Source organism: Elaeis guineensis, chromosome 6, assembly GCF_000442705.2.
Source record: "Elaeis guineensis isolate ETL-2024a chromosome 6, EG11, whole genome shotgun sequence".
Lineage (NCBI taxonomy): Eukaryota > Viridiplantae > Streptophyta > Magnoliopsida > Arecales > Arecaceae > Elaeis > Elaeis guineensis.
The window spans coordinates 14888842-14911175 of NC_025998.2; the positions used below are offsets into that span (position 1 = coordinate 14888842).

General features: G+C 34.1%; 1 protein-coding gene across 1 annotated transcript; it reads right to left on the reverse strand.

Annotated features, from left to right (window-relative positions):
- Positions 1 to 12771: 12771 nt before the first annotated feature.
- LOC140858731 (uncharacterized) lies at positions 12772 to 17295 on the reverse strand. The gene is made up of 9 exons (XM_073260039.1): positions 17182 to 17295; positions 15502 to 16221; positions 14934 to 15399; positions 14178 to 14531; positions 13970 to 14066; positions 13589 to 13891; positions 13409 to 13496; positions 13059 to 13326; positions 12772 to 12938 (listed from the first exon to the last, which is right to left on the reverse strand). Exons 1-9 carry the CDS (start codon positions 17293 to 17295, stop codon positions 12772 to 12774), a joined length of 2577 nt encoding a protein of 858 aa, XP_073116140.1.
- Between the last annotated feature and the right edge of the window lie 5039 nt (positions 17296 to 22334).

The following is a 22334-nucleotide window of genomic DNA, read 5'->3' on the forward strand; positions in this document are numbered from 1 at the left end:
TGATGAGTTTTTTTTATTTTTTCTCTCCTCTCTATGGGATTCAGGCTGGCCCACTCCAAAACTATTTTCAGACATTGATAAATATAGACTTAACTCAGCCTATAATCATGTGATCTTTTAGTTGTACTGATCTAATCTATGAATCCTATAAGATTTTCAGCTCAATATCTAAATAAGCCCTAAGATGATAGAATTTTCTATCTGTCTTTAACAAAAACTAGTGTCTTGCACATGTTATGCATGTAACTATATATACATATCCATAGGTAATTATTCTCTTATGGGTGGCATTTAGCTATGAAATAAAGGGAAAGCTTTATCCATCTAGAAAGTAGATAAGTCATTTTTCCATCAGTCAAAAAATTATTTTTTTTTATTTTAACCTAAAATACCCCTAACCCTATAATAATAATATAATGATATAATATATTATTATAATATAATATAATATATTATATTATATTATATTATATATTATCTATATTATATTATGTATTATTATGTATGATATTATATATAATATATACAGTACATTATAATATATAATGTAATGTAATATAATATCATTATCATATAAGAGTATGTTATTATATTATAATATATTATTATAATAATATATTATATTATAATATAATATATTATATTGCTATTATAATAAATATATTATTATATTATTATCATATTATATATTATTGTATTATGATATCTTATTTATATTATTATAAAATATGATATATAATAATATAATATAATATGATATAATATTTATATAATATAAGGTATTATAAGAAATATGGATAGATTGACAGCTTATCCAGGATTGTAGTAATGCAAAAAAATATGAATAACAAATTTTGAAACTATTTTTCAATATATAAAAAATATAAGTAAATTATTTTCTCATCAAAATATTGTATAGGAAACCCTTACCCTGGAATATACTCTTACAAGAATGGGCCTTAAAGAATAAATATTAACATATTTACAATAAACACAAACTCTCTAAGATAAACACTCAGTTTGTGCTAACAAACAAAATACCATAGCAATAAATAGAAAACTAGTCAAGGATAAACAAAAACATGTACCTCTTAGCAAAATTAAATAGAAACATCTAATGATCAACACCAAACCCTTCAGGATAAACAAAAATCCTTCGAGATAAACATCTAGTTTGTGAAGATAAACAAAAATGTTATAGAAATAAATAGAAAACAAGCAATAGATAAACAAAAATATGCATTCTCTATAGAAATTAATAGAAATATCTAAAAAATAAACACTAGCCCCTTCATGATAAATACAAATCCTCCGGCATAAATACCTAATTTATGCTAATAACAGAAACATTGTAGAAATAAATAGAAAACTATCCACGAATAGATAAAACATACATACTCCATTAGAAACAAATAGAAATATCCAAAGTATTAACGTGGATTCAATTGCTTTTTTTTCTTTTTTCTCTTTCCTTTTTTTACTTCTTTCCTTTCTTTTTCCTTTCCCCTCACTTTCTTCTCTTCCTTCTCCTCATCTTTCCTTCCTTTCTTTCTTTTTTCTTTATTCTTCCTCCCAATATAGATTAGTTTTGGAGTCCAACTATCATCTTATTCTCATTCTCTTGCACGAACAAGACAGAACAGCTAGGATACCTCCCATGCCACTAGGACTTAAAAGCCTTGGATGATATATCATAATATTAATATCATAAAATATTTATTTTAAAAAATAATTAAGAACTTATATCTATTATATGCTATTTTATTTCTATTATTTATTCTATTATATCTATTTTATATTGTACTTCTGGAATAGTTGAAAAAAGAAAGAAAAAGATTGCATTGTGCAAATTATACTAGTATATTACTAAAATGGAGACTCTACTTATGCCTAGCTCGATATTTATCATGTGGATACCTATATTAATAATTTAATTGATGCAATTCTTTATTTTGGAGAAATAAGGATCTCATTCTATTCTAATATAGTATATATTATATCTATTATTTTTTATATATCTACATGTATTCGTTTCCATCCGCTACAAGGATTCTAGCATCAATAGTGATATCAATGTTCATGGCTATTATTAAAATTTATTATTTAATATTCAGCAAATATTAATGCATGGTACCGATACTATTAAGATTCTTTAGTATATCAATTAATGATGGGAGTTTCAGCTCGGCAACCAGTAAAACTCATTGCTTAATATCCGATGAATATTTGAGATTGAAATATTTTATTTATTATAATTTATTATATTATTATCTAGAATTTCAAGAATTAATAGTTGAGAAAGAAACCCAGTGAATCATGTGGATAATATGCTAGCTGGAAGATACACTAATTGGTGGCAGGATTTTGTGGATTGAATATTTCATATGGTAGCTTCAAAAGAGGGAAGGGTTTGCTTCTTTCTTATAACCCATTATATATATACATAAAGCACAGATCTCATAGGTCTTTATCTAGGATCATCCACACATTGCTGGAAGAATATCATGGTGACTGTCGATGGTCCTTCCCTTCTTTCATTTTATTGAAGCCTATTCGTCAAAATTCCAGATCCCATCTTCATCTGGTCATTAATAGCTTTCGACATCTCTTAGCTGGTCACTAATTGGTTTTTCGCATTACGTGAAATGTTTTTTTGTTAAAAATTATATTGTAGCTTTGTGCCCTTCTTTTTACCATTGGCGATAACATCAATTTTTTTATTTTTAATTACTTACACTTTTCTTCCATCACTCTTCATGTTCTTTTTTCTCCTTCATGCAGGAAATCACACCATTCCTTTTGCTTTTGCTCTCGATTCGCTTGGTTGGTGGAGCCTCTCCTGTCATCAATGTTTTGGATCATGGGGCTGCTGGAGATGGCATGCACGATGATGCCGAGGTTTAAGAAGTTGATCTCATATGCCTTGAAAGCTAGCGATTTAAGAATTTAATGTGTGTGTTTGTATTTTTTTCATTTTTATTCAAGTCTTACTTCCAATAAATTGCTAGCTAGCGATTTATTCTTCTAATGTTCTTAAAATTTACTAAATCTTTCAACAAATCTTCGAAAATTAATCTTCCTAAGATATATTAGAATGTGGCTTTGTCTATGTCCATAAAATGCGATGACCAAACCTGCTAACAGTGTAGCAGTTTTAATCTTGGAATCTAATTAGAATTTTTTCCTCTTTTGGTAGGAGAATTAGATTTTGTCTTTATTTGTTTCTTATAGTCGGAATTCTGTCATGCTTGTTTACAGCTAAGGTTGTAATTAGGCTCTTTTCTTAGCCCAGTTTTCTAAACCTTTTCCTTGTATCTTTTCATTACTAGGAATATATATATAAGCAATCTAGAAAAAAAAAATGAAAGGATAATTTTAATATGGAAAATGATAGACAGTATCTAGGAGCACTGTGCTCTGATTTCGAAACTATGATGTTTTTTAATACAATATTAAGAAACAATAATCTGAAATCATAAATTAAAAAAGTACTGTTTATTTTCCTAAAATACTTACACAGAAAACTAAAAATCTGCCTATAAACAAATATAAAGACACATAATCACAATCTTGAAAGCTAGTAAACAAGGTAAAAAATTAAAAATCCTGCTTGTATATATGTACGTGCATATGTATGTATCTTTGTATATGCATGCATTACTAGAATAATGGGTGACCATGCTGCTTTGATAGTTGTGTTGTTTGCTTTCTCAAGCACATGCAGGGCACACTACAAAAAATTTAATTTTTTACGATAAAATTTTTTCGTCGCTAAGAATCATATTTTCATCGCTAAAAGTATTTACGACGAAATATATCGTCGCTAAAAGTTTGTAGAGAAAACCTCGTAGCAAAAACCTTAGCGATGAAATGATTTTATTTCGTCGTAAAAAATAGTAAACTTAGACGACGAAGTATTCGCTGTATTAGCGACGAAAAAATTTTATCGCAAGAGCTTAAATTTTCGTGCTAAAATTGCAACGAAAAATAATTTCATCGTAAAAAATAATTTTTTATTTTTTAATTTTTTTTATCTTAACGATAAAAATTGAATTTCATCACAAATATTAGTGACGAAAATAATTTCATCGCTAAATATAGTGATTAAAAAAAATATCTCTTATTTTTTATGATGAAACTTTTCTTTCGTCGTAATTTTTTGCGAAAAAAATAAATTCATCGTAAACATGGCGACAAATTCATCACAAAATAATTTGTTGCAAAAATTTCGTCGCGATAATTGTAATGAAATAAAATCTTCGTTGCTATAATTACGACAAATTAAAATTTCTTCGCGATAATGGCAAAGAAATAAAAATTTCATCACAATAATTACGACGAAATAAAAATTTCATCGTAAAAAATTAAAATTTTTAGTGACGAAACTATTTTTTCGTCACAAAATTAGCAACGAAATAAAAAATTTCATCGCAATGTATAATAAAATTTTATTTTTTTGGATTCACAAATTTTTTTTGCGACAAATTAATATTTCATCACTAAATTAAATTTTGAATAAAAAATTTAATTTTTATTTTTTTTATCAAAAAAAATCTACTCAAATATAAATTCTCAGATCAAACATATTTTACATAACAATATATTAACATAATAAAATATTCTAATTCAAAATACCAATTTCAAGTAACAAAAAGTTTCATAACCATCGTTGTCATATACAAAAATATAAGTCTATACACCATTTTAAATTTAAAAAAACTACAAACTAGGTATGATCTGACTCGTTGACCTCATTTCCTTCTCCAGGCGTCAATCCCTGACCCGATATGTGTTGCGATGGTAGTGCAGCCATCGCAGCTACTATCCTCTCGAGTGTCTGACTACGATTCATCCAGTAACTAATCTGAACTTGCATCATGCTCATGGATATCCTAACTGTCTCTGGCATCGATGCATCATTAGACCGGCCGGATGACGAACTGTGTGATTTTTTGAACCGCATGCTATGACAGATCCTAGCTGCCGTCCGAGGACGATATCCAAAATTGTATCATCTGTCATCAAACAAACCTACTGCGATCCAGTATCACTGTCAGATCCAACCTCCCTCGTCGCCTGCTCTCTCAATTGTAACATTTTTTTCTTAACAATAAACCAAATAAAATCATAATTTTTTTCAAACTCTTTAAAAGTATTCAAAATGTAGAGCAATGATACTTACATGACGCTGCCTCGCCTCCTCAGTCACAAACTCTCCACTCTTGTTTTAATAGAATTTAGCATAGGCGTCGACTCCGGATAGTCCCTATTCAAATAAATAAAAAAGATATCAAAATAATATAAATATTTAATAAGAAGTTACAAAGTATGATTGCAAATGTAGTTACGTACCATCCTCTTCATTTCCTGTGCAAAAGAGGCACTTCCTTGCGTGTGAATAGAATCAATCTTACTCCTATTCATCTTATTCGCCTCCGATCGTCACTACAAAATACATACAATTATAACCAATAAAGGATATAACAAAATTAAAATAACTTGAAACACTAGACATACCTGAAATGCCTCACTTCCAAAATACTCACATAACCACCGCCAATCGTCACTAGACCCAGCCCAATTTCTGTATGGCTGGATCACAGGATCAATTCCCTTCGTCTGCAGCTCATTGCAGTATTTATGAAGCCTACATCGCCGATCTCTGTATCTATTTGCAGCCATTTTGAGAATACATGCCGTCACTTCTTCGTCGGTGCAATCCTCGAAGTCAATATTATCCTACACAGTCATCATACCAAAAAGCAAATACATGAAATTATTCATATAATAAAAAATTTATTTATATAACCAAAAATAATATGGATCATGTAATAATATGCAAGACATCCAAATTTAATTCTTACCTTGATGTGAGAGACTAGAGCATCACGGTATCGAGGAGCTACATGCTTGAACTTTCAGCAGCCCACAAAAAATGATTCACATATACAAACTGATCTTATTTGCGATGATACTAGCCTCTGTGCCAACCAGATGATCTCGAAATATCTGTGCCTTTGGTTTTTCATTGTGCGTATGCACATATTTTTCCAAAATAAGATCCCTACTAGGACCACACACTGCACGTCGATGCTGTATTTCTGCATGTAAAAATTGGTGAAATGAACATATATCATGTATCACTAAATGCATATTACAAAAAAAAATATAGTTTATAAATTGATTGAGATGTACCTATAAGGGGATGATGCTGCGGTGCCATGACCTCCGGCTGGGCAAGCTCTGGTTGAGCACTAGTCTGCTCTGTGGATTCGGACAACTGAGTCTCATCTAAATCCTCTGACTCATCATGTAAAATGCTAAAGTGAGGATGTGTATCATCAAGCGGAGCCTGCTGCCTACCCCGTGAACGTCTACGTCCAGGATCAGTCATGATTCTGTAATGATTAAAATAATTTAAATCAGCACGTAATCAAAAAAACTCAAGTATTACATGATGTAACAAAAAAAAATTGAATTATTTATTTATATTAATTATTGTTCTCAGATTCTGAACTCGTGTCCATATAGTCATCTTCGACGGGAGTCATAGAAGACTTCGACCCTGAAGTGCTATCATCATCGTCGTTAATGAAGTCATTATTGGATCGTGCTCGTGCCCGTGCCCTTATCGACGATCCAACAATAGAAACATCCTCAGGTTCATAGTCATCTCTTTGTAATTGTCCTATGTCAATCATATCATCTGGCATTAATATGTTATCTGGTGCTTGCATTTAATATGCTTCGTTTTCAATAATTGCACGGATTTCATTCTCTAGATCTTCATCGTTCGGGCATGTGAAAAGTGCGGGATCAAACAAATGCCTATGCTAAGCCCTTATTGCAACTCGCCAAGGCTCTTTCATTTTGTTATCATCAATATACCACACTAGTCTCGCTTGCTTTGCAAAAATATAAGGATCACTTTCGTACCATACATGACCAGTGTAGACACTGACGAGTTGAGGATCTATAACAATTGGACTGTGTCGTCCTAAGTCATACCATCGATACTTGAATAACACAATCCGTCGAAGACCACTATATCTCAACTCTATAACCTCATGCAGAACACCAAAAAAATTTATTATTTCACCTTTGTGCTCGCCCTCCATGCTTATTCCACAATTCTGTGTGATTCGATCGTGATCGTGATTTTTCGTTAAGAACCGCACACCATTGACTATGCATGCTGAATATACTGATACACGTCTGTCAGATTTTTATGCAAGTGCGGCTAAGTCATTACTGATACAGTTAGGATTGTCTATACGTAGCTGAGCTATCTATAATTAAAAGAACAATAAGCAGGTTAAATTTGATAAAATAAATACTATATAAACAAACTTTTAATCATGGATGAACATTAACATAACTTATCCGTTCGTCAAACCATGATGCAAATTGATTCCTATGTCGTGCCGTTGCTAATGTAGGATTGATTCTTCTGAGCTCATTTTCGTGCTCACTGAAGTGATACAGTAATACCATGTATATTTTAATATAGAGTCCACGTACATTCATTGATATATCAACAAATAAAAATTAAATGTATATACTCACATCATGTACGCTTCTACCTGCTCGCAATTGTTTAGCACATACCAATGCATGTCATCCATTTCTTGTGGTGTCAACATTCGAAAATCTTTTTTACCATATGGTCGGGCAACATTGGAGAACACGGACAATCCATCAGTCAGAATCTCATCAACATCGATATTCCGTTGTGGTCTTGTAAATTTGGTCTCCACTCTTCGAAGGTACATAGAGCAGAATGTCAGACATTCATTCATAACATATGCCTCTGCTATTGAACCTTCAGGCCGTGCTTTGTTAGTGACGGTACTCTTGTATTCTCACATCTTCCTATTCAATAAATTATCAATTGATATCACATATAATAAGAATATAATAATGAATAATAAATATTACAATATCATGCAATTATCTTTCAATTGGGTACATCCATCTTGTATGTACTGGCCCACCCAATCTAACCTCATGTGGAAGATGAACAGAAAGATGCACCATGATATTAAAGAAGGCGGGAGGAAATATCATCTCGAGCTTACAGAGAGTAATGATAATCTTCTTCTCCAATATGTTGATCTGACTTCGTCTCAATGTCTTCGCACATAAGTCCCGAAAATAAGTTTCCAAATTAAGTAACACATCACACACATTATCCGACAACAATCCACGCAAACCAACTGGGAGCACATGTTATAGAAGCACATGACAATCATGACTTTTCATCCCGACGATCTTCCCATCCTTCGACTTGATGTACCATTTCAAGTTTGAGGTGTATCTATCAAGAAACCTCATTGATCTCAAATATGAAAGAAATTGATTTCTCTCTCTTCAATTCAGTATATAACATGCCAATGATTTCACCAGCCTATCCCCCCGTCGAATCAAATGTAATTCCTTTCTAATCCGCATATCCTCTAAGTCAAGACGAGCCTTCACGGTATCCTTCATTCTTCCTTCAATATTGAGAATGGTATAAAATACATTATCAAATATATTCTTTTCAATATGCATGACGTCAAGATTATGTTGAAGAAGAAGTATTTTTCAATATGAAAGATCAAACAACTTGCTCCTTTTTCTCCAATTTTCGATACTTGTTCGCACCCCTACTTGGCTGGCCAGACCCTTACCAAATATAACATCCTGTGGGTTGGATAACTGATTTAAAATATTATCCGTAGACCAAAATTTTGACTGCGCACGTCGTTCATGCTTGCCGTTGAACTTAAGACTTCTCTTTTATCTATGATCATCTGGCAAGAAACGTCGATGGTCGGTAAAATAAATCTTTTCACGAATACGGTCCGATATAATATCATCGTTACAAGTTGGGCATGCTTTATATCCTTTTGTACACCATCCAGAAATATCGTCATATGCAGAAAAATCGTTAACTGTCCAAGCAGTGCTGCATGCATGCGAAAGATGCCTCCTGCAACATGATCATATGTTTCGCATCCTTCTTCCACTACAAGAAATTTAGTTTTTTGTGACAAGCAATGTTGTCACTGAAACTTGGAATATTGTCACTGATGAATTTCTCTGACAACAAACTATTGTCACTAGTCGATCGCAATTGCTTCATCGCTAAAACCATTTATGACAACTTAAATTTCTTGTCACTGAATCATTTCTTTTCTGTGACAATAGAGCTTGTCACTTAATGTACTTTTTGCTGTCACCAATACAATGAAATGGGCATGCCTTGAAGGATCTTGTGACAATAGTAAATCTATTTAGAGACGAGTTCTCTTATTGCAGAAAAGTCTTACAGAGACAAGAGTTTCACTTGTCACTGAAAATAAAATTTGTGACAACTTAACTTGTCACAGAAACAAATCATTCTTGTCACAATGCAACAATAATGACTCTGTTTAGTGATAAAGTTTTTTGTCACTGAAATAGCTTAAAGTGACAAGAACTTTTGTTGTCACTGAAAATAAAATTTGTGACAACTTAACTTGTCACAGAAACAAATCATTCTTGTCACAATGCAATAACGTAAATTGGTTTTGAGATAATAATGACTCTGTTTAGTGATAAAGTTTCTTATCACTGAAATAGCTTAAAGTGACAAGAACTTTTATTGTCATGGAAAATCTCATATGTGACAACTTGTTATTGTCACTAAAATTTAGTGTATATGACTACAGAAATTCATCTCATTCACAAGCAAACTAAGAATCCAAATACATCTTTCTCAATGTTTGCATTTCAGTAGATATCCAAAATAAAAATCACAAGATAGTACCAATAGTTCATAAGCACTCCATATGCTATTTAATTGATCAAAACCAACAGTACATGATCCAAGACATCCAAGGAATTTTCAATTTCACTGTTTGGAATTCGACAGGACATCCAAAATTAATTTAAAAAAAACACTGACTAGTACCTATAGTTCATAAGCACCCTACATTCTACTTAACTGATCAAAACTAACAGCCTATGACATCTATATTTTCAAATTGAAGCTAGTTGATGTACTCCCATAATGCCAACAGAAGTAGCTGCCCATATTATTCCTGCATATAAACAAGGTTTGGATTAGTAAATGATTGGCTAGAATAAAGTTTTGAGTAATTAAAGTCTAGCAACCTCTAGATAAGCAACAGATTATCCACTAAAAATTTTTAAAAAAAAATAGGGCAACTTTTTTTGCATATAATTTGTAAATTTATACCTCATATTGAAAAGTTGAGACAACAAGAAAGGTTTTCAATCCATGTTTTCAATGGATTACACAAGAAATGAGCTCAGGCATGTTACCAATTAAACTTCTAAAATAAAAAATTAAAAAAAAAGAATTGACTATATATTAAGAATCTCAATTCAAAGTTGCCATTCCTAGAATTATAAAAAATTATGGATCTCACACTCTTAGAATGCAGCACTGTACCTAAGTATACTATAGCTGATTGATTGTTGTTTATATTCCTCTCTTATAGATCATTGAAAACAAGAAAAAAAAATATCATATTTAACTTTTCTACTTTCTTAAAAGTAAAAAATTCTTACTTGGTCAAGGTTCATGCATTGAGGAAGATGAAGCTCTTGATTGGGAGAAAGTTTCAAAAAAGGCAGCAAAGCGAGCTTGGATCATAGCATTAACTTTTTCATTAACTTGTTCCTCCATTTGAGCTTGAATCTCAGCTCTAACCTCATCTTGCAATTGAGCTCGAACGTCTTCTCTAATGCTATCCACCAATGATTCCTTAGCTTGTTCGACAGCTCTTTGTACCTCTTCTTGCACATTTTCATTATACCTAACTCTCTTAGATGGTGCCTTCTTTCCAGCACCTTTGCCATGGAAATAACCAGACTTTTGGCCAAGTACTTGTAGTAATATGTCATCACGAGTCATTTGGGATTCATTCTCTTGTGTTTGTTGAACAACCTCCTCAAGTTGTTTCTGTAATAGATTATCAAAGATTAGATGCCAAAATAATGCATAATGAATTTTAAGAACAATAAGAAAATTTTTTTAACTAACATGGATCTCCTTGGATTTAGGGTCAGACCATACTAATTCTCCTTCTTTATTTTTCTTAGTGTGTTGAATCAACCAAACCTGATCTGGTGGTGCTTTTTCACCTGTTTCTAGGTCCCTCTGAAATGAATCACAAAAAAATAAGTATTTTATTTAGAAGTTCCTAAAACTATGTTAAATCTTCAATTTATTCTAAAAACTTACAGTTGATTCTTCAACTTCAGCATAAGATCGGGTGCCACATGTATGCTTAGTAACTAGCTTTGCCCTATTTGCTGTATTTCGCTTGCTTACTTTCTACAAACAATTGATACATGCAACTAACATCATCTATAAATCCAAAATGATGATGTATATATTTTAAATATAAATTAAATTTTAATTTACAAAAACCTGGAAAGCATCAGAGCTGAAGTATGCCATCATATATTTCCAATCTTCTGGAGTAACATCTTCAAGAATATTAGCCAACCTCTCCTCATCAGTTCTAAATTTCTTATATAAATCATGAAAGCGATTTCTCCAACCTCTATAAAATCGTTGCATGGTGGCCAAGACAAAAGCACATAAACGATATTCATTCCTATCATCTTCCATCTTAAACTTCTCCTAGAAGACACAAACAATGTAAATTGTATGTTAATATATATAAATAGAAATAAACAAGATACTAAAATCAATCATGAATATTTAATTTACCTTTACTTGTAGCCACATTCGCTCACCTACTCTATTTGCCACATCTGACCAATTTTTTGTAGTTAATGGAGCTTGTGTCCTGACAACATAACCACAAAAATTGACAATATCTCTAGCATTTTCTCCTACTGCTCTCAGTATATCATGAGGGATGCTAACTTTCAATAGTCCATTCTTTGTTCTCATATCAACCTTAATACATTTGTAACGCCCACGCACATTCTTACTTGAAACAGTTGCTATAAAAATAAATTACAATTAGTATAACTAAATTTAAGTAGAATAAATTAAAAGTTTCAGCTATAAATAAAATATTATTATACCAGTATTACTACAATGACTAGAAACTCTTGGTTGAGTTTGAAGTTGCTGTCCATGGGATTGACTTTGCTGCAATTCAAGCATCTGGTCATGGTGTTCATTTGTCTGCTGGTTTTGTTGGTCCCAAAGTTGTGCCTCTTCTTGTGATTGATTTCGCCGCAGCCTTTCTCGATGAGGTGATGTAACTTTATTTGTTTAAAATCTTATATCAATAACAGGGCATTGTCCTCGTCCATTAATTCGTGCACCTCTTCCTCTACATCTAACCATTTCTTAATAAAAACAATAAGCAAACTTTTTAGTAAAAGTTCAACTAATTATCAGCAACATCTACTAAATGCACAAAAAATATGAATATGCCATCAGAAGATACAAAAATAACATGAACACAATAAAATGATTTAAATTAAAATACCTGTTGGTCATCACATAATGTTTCTTCTTCCAACATGACAAAAAATAAAATTCTAATTACAAATAGGCTAATCATCAAGACTATATTCATCAGAACTGTATTCATCATGGTTGTTTTGATCATCATCTGTTTCACTTTCAGCTTCTTCTTCTATCTCATCATCATTAATAAAATCATCTAATGTCAGATTCTCTCTATTTGTGTCATTGTTGGGTGAAAAGCTTTGTGGTTGAAGATCATCTCGATGTAGCACTCCTATCAACTCATCATTGTTCATGACTTGGCCATATTGAAAATTTTATTCTTATTCCTCTTGTTGGTAGACATCATCTTCGATTAAACTATCATCATCATCATCATCATCTGCATCATTATCTACAGATGGCACATCATAAGCATCACGTGGATAAGTTTTTACCACAACAAGCCAATTGCTATCAACTAAATCTTCTACATAGAACACTTGTTGAGCTTGAGAAACCAACACAAAAGTCTCATTGGTGTTCAAAGATCCATGGATATTTATGCTTATATATCCATAGTTGTCAACCCTATATCCTCATCCCAATCGGCCAACATCCCACCAGTGACATTTGAAAAGAACTACTTTTTTATTTCCCACATACAACAATTCAAAAATATCTTCCAACACTCCATAGTATTCTTTATCAGCAGATGTATCATCTCCTTTTACAAGCACTCCACTATTCTGACTTTTTCGCCCAATTGCACGATCTCTTGCATGAAATCTGAATCTATTGACAATGTAAGTTCCATATCTATGAACTATTTTGAACGGTCCAACAACCAAGCTTAGAAGATCTTCACTTGCTTTGTCTTTAGCTTTAAGCTTTGAAACCTATTTAAGATTAATAAATTAAGCCATTATTAGCATAAATAAAAGTAACTTAAAGTATTTACCTATATTATATGATACCTACACGTTCATAAAACCAATCTGGAAATTCCTTGTGATGTCTAGCCAGGACATTTCTTGAGCTCGCCTCTTCCAATTCTTTTTTATGCTCCCTATGAATGACATAATTAATCAATAATAAAGATGATTGAAGTAGAAACAAAGTTCTTTGAAGATTTTCATAATAACAAGATTTTGTTCTTACTCAATATATGGCCAAACTTCCTCACAGTTTCGAAGAACATATGCTTGAGCTTGTGTAAACTCCTGAGCATTAAGCTCATAAGACTTAAAAGCTCCTTTTGCACAGCCATCTTTGGCAAAGATTGATAGTCCTTGGTATGAAGTAGCTCCATCATCATTTCGTGGGACTCGATTAAATTTTGTTTCAACACTATTCAAATACCTAGAACAGAATGTAAGGCATTCATTTGCAAGATAATCTCTTGCAATTGACCCCTCTGGACGAGCTTTGTTTCGGACATAAGACTTTAATGTTCGCAAATATCTAGATTCAAAAGATATTAACTAAGTCAAAAATAATACAAAAAAAATTATATTTAAGTTTCAAAAAGTTAAGGATTACCTTTCAACTGGATACATCCATCTATATTGGACCGGTCCACTAATTTTAGCCTCGCTTGCCAAGTGAATTGGTAAATGAATCATAATATCAAAGAAAGCTGGTAGAAATATTGTTTCAAGTTTACACAGAGTCATAACAATGTCATCCTCCAACTATTTTAGATCTTGAACTTTTAACGACTTTGAGCATAAGTTTCTAAAGAAGTTACTTAGCTCAATCAATAGCTCACAAACAAACTTAGGCAATAATCCCCGAATGGCAACTGGAAGTATTTGCTGCAAAAGGATATGATGGTCATGGCACTTTAAGCCAGAAATCTTCTTCTCATTTATATTCACACATCTTGATATGTTAGAAGAGAATCCATCAGGGACCCTTAGATTAGATAAGAAATTGCAAAAGGCTATCTTCTCTTGTGGGGATAATGTATAAGTTGCAACTGGCATCTTCAATTTACCATTTTCAATATAAGGATGAAGATTGTGCCTAATGTTCATATCTACAAGGTCAAAACGGCCCTTCAATGTATCTTTTGTCTTTCCTTTTATATCCAGCACAATTTCTAAAATGTTAGAAGAAACGTTTCTCGCAATATGCATCACATCAAGATTATTGCGCAATTTCAGATCCTTCCAATAAGGCAATTGAAAGAATATACTCTTCTTCCTCCAATTGTAAACATCGTTAAAATCATCACGCTTACGCTTTTAACTCTTCCCAAAAGTAACTTTTTTTAACTTACGCAACTGATCTAACACATCATCACCAGTTAGTACCTTAGGTGCATCTCTATATTCATATTTTCCATCAAAAGATCTTTTATTACGTCGCCATGAATGATTTTTGGATAAGAACCGACGATGCCCCATGTAACAAATCTTACTTCGTATTGAAAGAGAGCAAGTGTCTTTGTGGCAACAAGGACAAGCTAGTTTTCCTTTAGTCATCCATCCAGACAAATTACCATATGTGGAAAAATCATTAATAGTCCAAAGGACAGCAGCATGTAAGTTGAAATTTTGTCGTGTATGAGCATCATATGTCTCTACTCCTATATCCCATAACTCCTTCAACTCTTCAATTAAAGGCTGTAGATACACATCAATATCATTTTCGGGGCACTTAGGACCTGGAATAAGAAGTGTCATCATAAAATAAGGATCTTTCATACACTGCCATGGAGGTAAATTATATGGAATCAACACAACTGGCCATATACTATGAGGGGTAGACATATTTCTAAATGGTTGGAAACCATCATTTGCAAGACCAAGCCTAACACTCCGAGGATCTGCAGAAAAGGACTTGTACTTATCATCAAAGGATTTCCAAGCGAATGAGTCAGCTGGATGTCTTAATATGCCATCATTTATCCTTTTCTCCTCATGCCATCTCATGTCCTTTGCAGTGATTTTAGACATATACAACCTCTGGAGTCTTGGTTTCAAAGAAAAATAATGTAAAATTTTGTGAGGGATATTGCGCGTTCTGCCTTGATATTTCCAACGGGATAAGTTACATACAGGACATACGATTGCATTGGCATGCTCTCTCCAATATATAACACAATCATTCAAGCATGCATCTATTTTTATATGTTCAAGTCCCAAATCCTGAATAAGCTTCTTAGCTTCATAAAATGAGTTTGGAACTAAGGCACCATTTGGAAGAACTTCCTTAAAAATCTTTAGCAACTTATCCATTGATGTATCACTCCAATTATTTGAACATTTTAAATGGAGTAACTTCACAGCAAAGGATAATTTGGAGACCTTGTCACATCCAGGATACAAATTTTTATCGACATCTTTAAGCAATCTGTAAAAGGCTGCTGCTTCCGAATTTGGTTCTTGGGGTTCATATCCTTCATTCACATCATCTCTTTCAACATCAGTATTTATGAAAGCACATGCATCAAGAACCATTCCAATTAAGTCATCATAATCTGTATTTTCTTCCTCATCTAAATTGTCTCTACTATTAGCATTGCATTCCTCTAAATTTTTCTCAATTGTCTCACTATGATAAACCCAATGTTTATAACTTTTCACAATTCCATTTCGGATCAAGTGAGCCCTCACTTCATGTCGGCCCTTAAAGACTGTATTTCTACACTTAGTACAAGGACATCGTATTCTATCACTAACAGTTGGTTGACCAAAAGCAAAGTTAAGAAACGAATGGACTCCATTTATATATTCCATACTTGCTCTATCATTAAGTTTCATCCAGTTCTTATCTGACATTATGTCCTGCACATTATAATAGACAATAAAATAATATCAACTATAATAAAATGAGTTGTTATGGTAAAACTACAATCAGCAGGTAGCGTAAGAATTAGAAAGATAATTGAACATAAAAAATTGAGGTTCGTAAGATGCTTATTTTAACAACAAATATATAATTTAAAGCCCTATATACAGTAGTTCATATTCATATCATCAATAGAACAGAGCTCCATAAATTGAATCGAAAAGTCTCAAAAAAAATTATTCTGGCCCCATATGAGAGTTCAGAAAGGTGGAAATTAGCCTACTGCAAGTCTCACACCATGGATTCAGTATCATATTCATATGGATAATATCCATAAGCCAATTCATGAAGGAAATGAAGAGGTATAAATCAAAAGTTTGAGTAGGCCAAAGAGTTCAAACCAAGGGGGAAACGGGATCTAGACAAAAATACACAACCATCCTTGCCACGCTCGATTTTAAACTAGCTAAACGAATTAGCACCCAATCCTTTCTGTCACTAGCTTGATCTGTTATTTATATTTCTCTTTTCAGAATAAAGGTGTCATGAAGAAGTGTTGTGGGTGATGTATGATGGTGAGCGAAAGCTATAAGAGAGAAAGAAAGTCTACAAATAATTTCCTCCATTGGTTTTGCTTTGCTTGTAAGCTAAGGGAGCAAGAAAAGTTTACTTCAAAAAAAAACAAAAGGGAACAAGGAGAGTGTGCCAAATCATCATTTGCTTCACTTGTATACAATCATACCTGCAAACATATTATAAATATAGAGGACAACCAAATAAGATTTGTAATCAAGGTTTATGTAACCATTTTTTATGAGGTGTCCATGCTAATAAATCACTTCCCAAAGTAGGTTAGGGAAGGATTTGGGCCCAAATATCTCATAAAACAACCAAGAACCTTTACCAAATAGATAAGTTGGTACCTTTAACTAAATGAAAAAGAAAAAAAAAGGTACCTTCAATTTGTCCTCACTTTTAAGGACCAGGAGAGGGTTGGCTGTTGAAATTTGCATCACCCGAGTGGTGCCCCATCTTACTTCTAGAGCAATCACAAGGAGAGCAGTACCCATTCTCTCAGATTAATCAAGCAGAAAATTATTAATACAGTTGAACTATTCAATCAGTCTAAGCTTTTGTATGGTGACATTCCTCCATCCTATATATATTATCCTGTATTTATTCAACCCATATCACACGTCTGGATCTTACATCTGAGACTCACTGCCTGATGAATAGATTGGTATCATATTCATATTATCATGAGAACACAACTCCATAAACTGATAGTTAGGAGCCAAAAAAAAAATGGAGCTTGGAAGTCTGACACCATGGATTTAGTATCATATTCGTATTATCATTTGAATAGAACTCCATAAATTGAAAATAAAGAAACCAAAGAAAAATCTTTTCAATCAAAAATCCCCAAACCCTACAAAATATCATGCTTCTACCCAGATTAGCTCTCCAAAACCTCAAGCTCACATCGCTGCAACTCACATAAAATCCCATATCATCGGAACCTCAAAACCCCTCTAATATCCTTAGATGCTCTCCTTCTCCATAGATCTCCAAAAACAGATAACGAAATGAAAAGAAAAAGATGCAAAAACCAAAGGAAAATGATCAATCTATGAGGGAAAAGGACATACCTTTGATTTTTTCTATCCGTCCTCTATTTCATCTATTTTTTTGATGTTTTCCCTGGATTTTTCTCTATTTTTTATGAGGCTTAATTAGGTGGGGAGGCTTGGAGCGGCCAAATGGGGAAGACGAGGGGTTTTGGGCCTCTTTCCCATGAAACCAAGAACAATGCGCGAAGATTGGTTTCTCAGCGGCAGAGAATTTTTCATTAAATGAGCATTAAAAGCACTTAGAACGGGTTAAAAATGCGGAACAATCCCGTCACAGGGGTCGACTCATGGGTCAACTCATGCCTGGGGATCGACTCATGGGTCGACTTCTGTAGAAAAATATCAGAAAATGAGAAGGGAAGCACGGTTCTGTAAAATTGGCCTAAAACCTGCAGAGGTCGACTCATGGGTCGACTCATGCCTTGGAGGTCGACTCATGGGTCGACTCACAGGGTGTGCCAAGTTTATGCCATCTAAAAATTCAGCGTGCCAAACATCTCATATGCCATGAGTCGACTCATGGGTCGACTCATATTTTTCAAACATGAATATCTTTCAAAATACAAGTCCAAAAATAATAAAATTTTTACCAATGGATCACAAATCTTTTGTTCTATCATTTGATGCTTTCAAATCAGGATTTGATAAAATTATGATTTTGCCCCTGAAGAGCAATAAGTTTTTTTCAAGCGAAAATCAATAGTACCCCTCAAATGCTTTGTAATCATCAAAATCAATCCAAGGAGCAACAAGAATGGGCATATCTATACAAAAAGACTTTTGGTATTAGAGCCGGGGTTTTGAGTTCTAACTTTTAATATAGTATGACGGCCTCCTCCAAATCCAATCCAATGTGCACCAGAATATTTTCTTCAATGGAGTTATCAATTGGAAGGGTGCCAGTTGTGAGTTCTCTCACATCACTACTAATAGGTGTGGGGGTTTCTGGGATTGAGTACTTGTGAAGAAGTGGTAAACATGAAGGAGATGAAATATTTCGTTTCTTCTTCTTCTTCTTCTTCCTCTTCTTTTTTTTTTTAGAGGGCAAAGAAAGGGCTTCCAATCAGGGGTTTGGTGCTTAATATTTTTTTGTTTCAGTGACGAGTAAATATTGTCATTGAATTTTTTTTTGTGACAAAAAAATATTTTCTATGATAAGCAATTATTGTCACCGATGCCTTTTAGTGACAGAATTTTAATTCTTGTCACGAATAATATTTTATTTTTCTAACTAATATTTTAGTTTTTTGCACTTTTATTTAGTGACAAGTTCTAGTGACAAGAAAATTTTTTTTGTCACCAATAATTAATAATCTATGATTAGGATATTTGTTTGTCACTAAAATAAATCAATTGATGCTAATCAGTGACGAGCATGATTTCTTATCATAGAATATTTATTTTTAGTGGCAAAAATTTTCTTTGCCACAAAACACTTGCCACTATAGATAAGATTTCTTGTAGTGTTCCCACAAATATTGTAACTCTTCGATCAACAGCTCTAAAAATATGTCTGTCTCTTCTAGGGGCACGGGGATCTGGGATCAACAAGGTCAGTAGATTAAAAGGTGATTTCATGCACTTCCATGACGGTAAATTATAATGAAATACCATAACAGGCCACATACTATAAGTAGTACTAAGATTACCATATGGATTAAATCCGTCTGTTGCAAACCCTAGCCTGACATTTTGTGAATCAGCCGCAAACCATGGATGTTCACGATCAAAATATTTTCACGCATCTCCATATGATAGATGTCTCATGACATCATCGTTGATATTATTTTTCTCCTTATGCCATCGCATGTCATAAGCAGTATACCTCGACATGAATAATTGACGCAATCGTGGTGTAATCGAGAAGTACTGCAAAATCTTGCATGGTATTTTTTTTTCTTCTTATCCTTACCACGACTTTCTTTCCATCTGCTTGAATGACAAATTGGACATGCTTGTAGATCTTTTTTATCCTTTCAAAATAGAACACAATCATTTGGACATGCATGTATCTTTTCACAGCGTAGGCCCAAGTCATCGACTCCCAAACCGAGTCCTTTCAATAATTTTTTGGCTTCATAATGACTTGATAGAAGTAACTCTCCCTCTGGTAGTAAGTCCTTCAAAAATTTGAGCAACCAATTAAACGAGTTGTTTGACCACTTACCAAGTATCTTCATGTGTAATAACTTTATTATGGTAGACAATAGAGAGTACTTTTTACAACCAGGATAAGCATCACTTTGTGCATCTCTTAATAGATGCTCGAATCTATCATTTATAGATATGTTACTGTCCTCTTCAGCTTCTTGTCTCAGAATGGGATGCTGATGTTCTGCTCTCACTTCTACATTTACTTCAAATAATTTCGGATGGAGATCCTCTAAAATTTCTCTATCTTCTGCACCGAGTGTTTGTTTTTCACGACTGCATGATCCACCGACTGACGATGGATTTATGGGACTCCTGGACAACATGCTCGAGCTAGTCGGTAAATCTTCACCATGACAAGTCCATCTCTTGTAAGTCACATCTATACCGTGTTCGTATAAATGATTCTAAATGTCCGATAAGGTATACCAAAATAAATTCCTACATTGATGATATGGACAACGAGCTTTTCCATCTTCTCTAGTATGATTGGATACCACATTTATAAAAGACATCACATCCATAATATACTCAGGATAAAACTTATCATGCAATGACATTCAACTACGATCCATACCTATATATTTATGATGCAAACTATACAATCAATTTTATGTAATAATAGTTGACTAACGTCTTATATCTCCTACCTATAGAGTGATGGTCCTATCCCATTCAAGAACGTAAGAATTTAATATTACAATACATGTCTTCTATACCAAAAAAATTTTGACAGCATTTCGACGCAGTTCTCCAGATACACAAGCATTAAAGTTGTGCTATGTATCCAGAGAACATGATCGAAAATACCAACAAAACTTTGCGATATAGAAGCACATGTGTTGTAATATTAAATTCATTCACGTGCCCAAACTGTCCACGAGAATAATTCGAGAATAGTGTGTAAAGCATCAATATTTTTTTCATAAAAAAAAATATTAGTTTATGCATGCTATCCTCGAATGAAAATTTTAAGGCTTATAAATTTGTTATGCTATAATTAATATATTTTTATTATTATTTTTATTTTTATTTTTAAAATATTTTTAAATCATGATTAAAATTAATTATATCAAACAAATAATTATATCTAACATTATATCTAATTACTAAAATAACAAATAATTACTTCTAATGGCTAAAATTAATTGAGAAAAAAAAAATAAAAAATAAAAAATATATAAATTAAAAAAATTGTTCTCATCTTCAACTCTTCCGTGAATCCGACAGCTATGCAGTGACGGTGATGGCAACCGACGATGGTGGTGGTGGCCCGACGGCGGTGGCCCTACGAAACCAGACAAGCCAGGTAAGGGAGAGTGACAGAGAAAGTAAGGGAGGGAGATTGAGAAAGAAAATGAGGGAGGGAGACAGGGGAGGGAGGGGTCGACCGATGGTGGCGACAGCCTTGCAGACCAGGTAGAATGTGCGACAGGCGGCAGCGGGGGATGGGAGGCCGAAGCAGCGAGTGACGCCGTGGAAGGGGGCAGCGTGGGCGAGGCGAAAGAGGGGCAGAAGAGGAGGAAGAAGATGAAGGAGTGGGCTCTAGGGTTAGGGTTTCGAGGGATTGGAAGGAACTGGAGGGAAGGAGGGAGAGGAGGCGAGAGAGGGAGAAGGAGGCGGAGAAGAGGGAGGATTCGAGGGATAGGGTTTGGGAGGGGAGGAGGAGGTCAGAGTCGAAGAGGAAGCGAAGGGAGAGGGAGATGGTGGAGGCGAGGAGGGAGAGGACAGGCATGAGGTCCTCTGTGGTGAAGGGGGGACTGGGAGAGGGCCTACTCTTCTTCCCGGAGGTGGAGGCGGCGGAGGAGTGACGCGTTCCACCGTCCATGGGGGAGGGAGGCCTCGACCGACGATGATGGCAGGGAGGGAGGACTCAACCGACGGTGACACAGTGGAGATCGAGAGGGAGAGAAAGAAATAGGACGGTGCGCGGAGGAGAGGGTGCGAGGCGGGAGGGAGACAGTGCGCTGGGAGGTGGGCTCGATCGGTGATGGGGGGCGGGCTCGAGCGGCGATGGTGGCGGGGAGGGAGGGCTCGATGGTGGCGGGGAGGGAGAGAGAGAGAGAGGATGGTGGCCGGGAGGGAGAGAGATAGGATGGTGGCGGAGAGAGAGAGCACTTATCGGGAAGGATGACCAGTGACTGGGGAGGGAGGACCGTCGTCGGAGATCAGGGAGGGAGAAAGATCTTTGACGACCGCGGCGGCATGGGCAAAGGAGAGAACAAGAGGTTTATTTTGAATTGGGGCAAATTTTTGCCCTATTTCAAAGTACTTTTTTTTTAAATTAAAAAATATTTAGCGATGAAATCAATTCGTTGTGAAAAGTA

What these genes read in the sequence shown, in the direction of transcription:
- LOC140858731 (XM_073260039.1), bottom strand. Translation starts at nt 17,295, where the DNA reads ATGGGTACTGCTCTCCTTGTGATTGCTCTAGAAGTAAGATGGGGCACC. An exon ending in GAGAGCATGCCAATGCAATC is followed by an intron (nt 15,400 to 15,501) that starts GTATGTCCTGTA and finishes CCAAGACTCCAG; the next exon opens with AGGTTGTATATGTCTAAAAT. An exon ending in CAGATTGGTTTTATGAACGT is followed by an intron (nt 13,327 to 13,408) that starts GTAGGTATCATA and finishes AATCTTAAATAG; the next exon opens with GTTTCAAAGCTTAAAGCTAA.